General features: G+C 35.9%; 1 protein-coding gene across 1 annotated transcript; it reads left to right on the top strand.

Moving 5' to 3' along the window:
* Positions 1 to 1,081: 1,081 nt before the first annotated feature.
* On the top strand, positions 1,082 to 2,459 carry LOC104239474 (transcription factor MYB3-like). Its single transcript, XM_009794110.2, has 2 exons — positions 1,082 to 1,214; positions 1,696 to 2,459. Exons 1-2 carry the CDS (start codon positions 1,082 to 1,084, stop codon positions 2,457 to 2,459), a joined length of 897 nt encoding a protein of 298 aa, XP_009792412.1.
* Positions 2,460 to 3,007: the final 548 nt, after the last annotated feature.

Raw genomic sequence — 3,007 nt, 5'->3', positions numbered from 1 at the left:
CAATGACATTCTTAGTCTAACTCCTAACTCGCTAGTCTCACTCTATTGTGCTGTAGAAATATTCTCAACTCTCCCCTAACATACAACCTTAATGCTCGACCTCCATAATTCCATGGCAAGGGCCATGTCCTCAGTAATCCTAAGTCACGCCATGTCCTGTCTGATCACCTCTCCCCAATACTTCTTAGGTCGTCCTCTACCTCTCCGCATGCCCACTACAGCCAGTCGCTCACACCTCCTCACCGGTACATCAGTGCTCCTCCTCTGAATGTGCCCGAACTATCTGAGTCTTACTTCCCGCATCTTGTCCTCCATGGGGCCACACCCACCTTCTCTCGAATATCTTCATTCCTAATCTTATCCATCCTTGTATACCCGCACATCCACCTCAACATCCTCATCTCTGCTACTTTCATCTTCTGGATGTGTGAGTTTCTGGACGACCGATGACACAAATTGTGATTTTCTTGCAGATCCATTTCTAGTAGGATCCCATTCGGGGAATAGCGCTCCCTACTAAGGATTTTACATACTCAGGGCTCGAACCCGAGACCTCTAGTTAAGGAGTTAAATACTTCATTTAGTGAATGTATCCTTTGTGATATAGGCTTGGATTAGGTTGTGCTTTTAATAGAATATATGTATGCCTACAATCATGAATATTATGAAATTTTGAAAAACAAAATAATCTTAGTTTGGTCTCTATCCTGGCCACAACGTGATTGGCTCTCTATAAAAAAAATACAAGTGTACGACATGATAATGAATCTAAGTTCTAGATCCACGAAAAACATGCACAAGGGGAAATAATAAATTTGCAAAACAACAAACCAATCAGTTCATTCCCCAATAAATAAGGAACAACTAGATCTGACTGTCCTTTACTTAAATTATTATTATTATTATTATTATTATTATAATTATTGCCTTGTAAATTTCAACCTCGTGGCTTCAAAAAGAGCACCACCTTTCCTTTAAACCCCATCTTCACTTCACTCTTCACTTCTTCTTAGTTCTCTCTGTTGAGCTCTGAGAATTTACTAAAATAAGAAGGAAAAAAAAAAGAAAAAGAAATTAAGAAATGGGAAGAAAACCATGTTGTGTAAAAGAGGGATTGAGAAAAGGTCCATGGTCTTCTAAAGAAGATCAATTACTTACTAATTATATCAAGGAAAATGGTGAAGGACAATGGAGATCTTTGCCTAAGAATGCTGGTAAATACTTTGCTAATATTCCATTTTTCATAATTTCCATTTATGTGCTTATTTTTTTTTTATTTCTTCTCCTTTCTTTTCATTATGCTTAGAGGTGGCAAATGTACGAGTTGGTTCAAACCTCGGGTGAGTCAAAATAGTAAAGGGGTCGTGATTCATGTTTGCCCGACTTTGCTTGAGTCAAAATGAATCAAATAATAGATAATAATCCAACCCGTGTAACATGATCAAAATTCTAACACCCCCCCCCCTCCCTCTCCCTTTTTTTTAATTTGATGTTTATTTCGGATTCAGTTTGTTGAGTTAAGTTTAAAAAATGGTTCATAATTCAATCTATTTAAACTTGGACGAGTTGGACAAGTTACTAGAAAGTGAATAGATTCTATTACCTCTAGACTTGCCCTAGGCGGTTAGTGTATCCGTTTTCTTGCTCGTTAGTGATGAATTATTAATTTTTGTATAATTATGATAAAAATGGCAGGGTTGCTTAGGTGTGGAAAAAGTTGTAGACTAAGATGGATGAACTATTTAAGACCAGGGATTAAAAGAGGAAACTTCAGTCAAGATGAAGAAGATCTTATAGTGAGACTACATTCTCTTTTGGGTAATCGTTGGTCACTAATTGCTGGAAGATTACCAGGTCGTACAGACAATGAAATCAAGAATTATTGGAACACACATTTAATCAAGAAGCTCAAAAATGCTGGAATTGAACCAAAACCCCACAAAAATTTCTCCAAATGTTCCAAAAAGGAATCAAGAAAAGGACCCCAACAAGGGAAATCAAGAAAAATACAAGGCAAAAAGAGCAACAACAAAAACAATAAGGGTCAAATTGTACAAGTTGAGAAGACCAAAGTATTTTTCCCAAAACCCATCAGGATTTCTTGTGGAATTTCAAGGAACAATAGTTTTGAAAATGTTACATTGAGTACTACTTGTTCCTCAAATAGTAATTCTGGAGAAGCTAATCTTGAAAACAAGGAAAATGAGGTGAAATTAGAAGAAGTTTCATTCTTTCCAAGGGACTTAGATTTTGGTAAATTACTTGAAGGGGATGCAATTTATGATGAATTTCTAATGGAAGAAAGTTGCCACATTTCAAACAAATGTTCATTGCCAATGAATGAGAGCATGTTGGAGAAAGTATATGAAGAATATCTTTTACTTCTTTCTGAAAATTGTTACCTTCAAGATGATCATCAAAATGAGCAAAATTTCCCTGTAAATGTTTCTGATCAGTGATAATAAAATTTTTAGGAAGTTTGTTGATCCGACTAATTTAGATTTACGCTCAATTTTAGTTTCTATTGGAGCAGTTATTTTATATTCTTTGGTTCAATTTTGTTGTGCGTACAAAAATTAAATGAGATCAGTGGCATGTGACTTCGCCTCAATTACCATTACCAGTCATGTGACCGGGTTGAAGCCATAAAAATAGTTTTTTTACAGAAATGTAGGGTAAGACTGTCTACAATAAACCCTTGTGGCAGTGGCGAAACTAGAAATTTCATTTAGGGTGTTCAAACTTGAAATAAGTAAAAAAAAAAAATCCCCTATAAAGGGTGTTCAATATATATTATATACCATTAAAATTTAATATTTTATCTATATAGTGTAATTTTTCGACCAAGGGTAACCAGTTGACCACCCTTAGGGCAATGCACCTTTGCCTCTTCCTTATGGTCTGATCTTTCCCCGGACCCCGCGTATAGCGGGAGCTTAGTAGACATGCTATCTATTTTTCTTTTTGACCTTTTCTATGCGTCGAAAGCTCTCATTTAGTGTAAAAA

The sequence above is a fragment of the Nicotiana sylvestris genome, chromosome 8 (assembly GCF_000393655.2).
Source record: "Nicotiana sylvestris chromosome 8, ASM39365v2, whole genome shotgun sequence".
NCBI lineage: Eukaryota > Viridiplantae > Streptophyta > Magnoliopsida > Solanales > Solanaceae > Nicotiana > Nicotiana sylvestris.
Note: the sequence above shows the minus strand (reverse complement) of the source record. Positions and strands in the feature narration are given on the sequence as shown.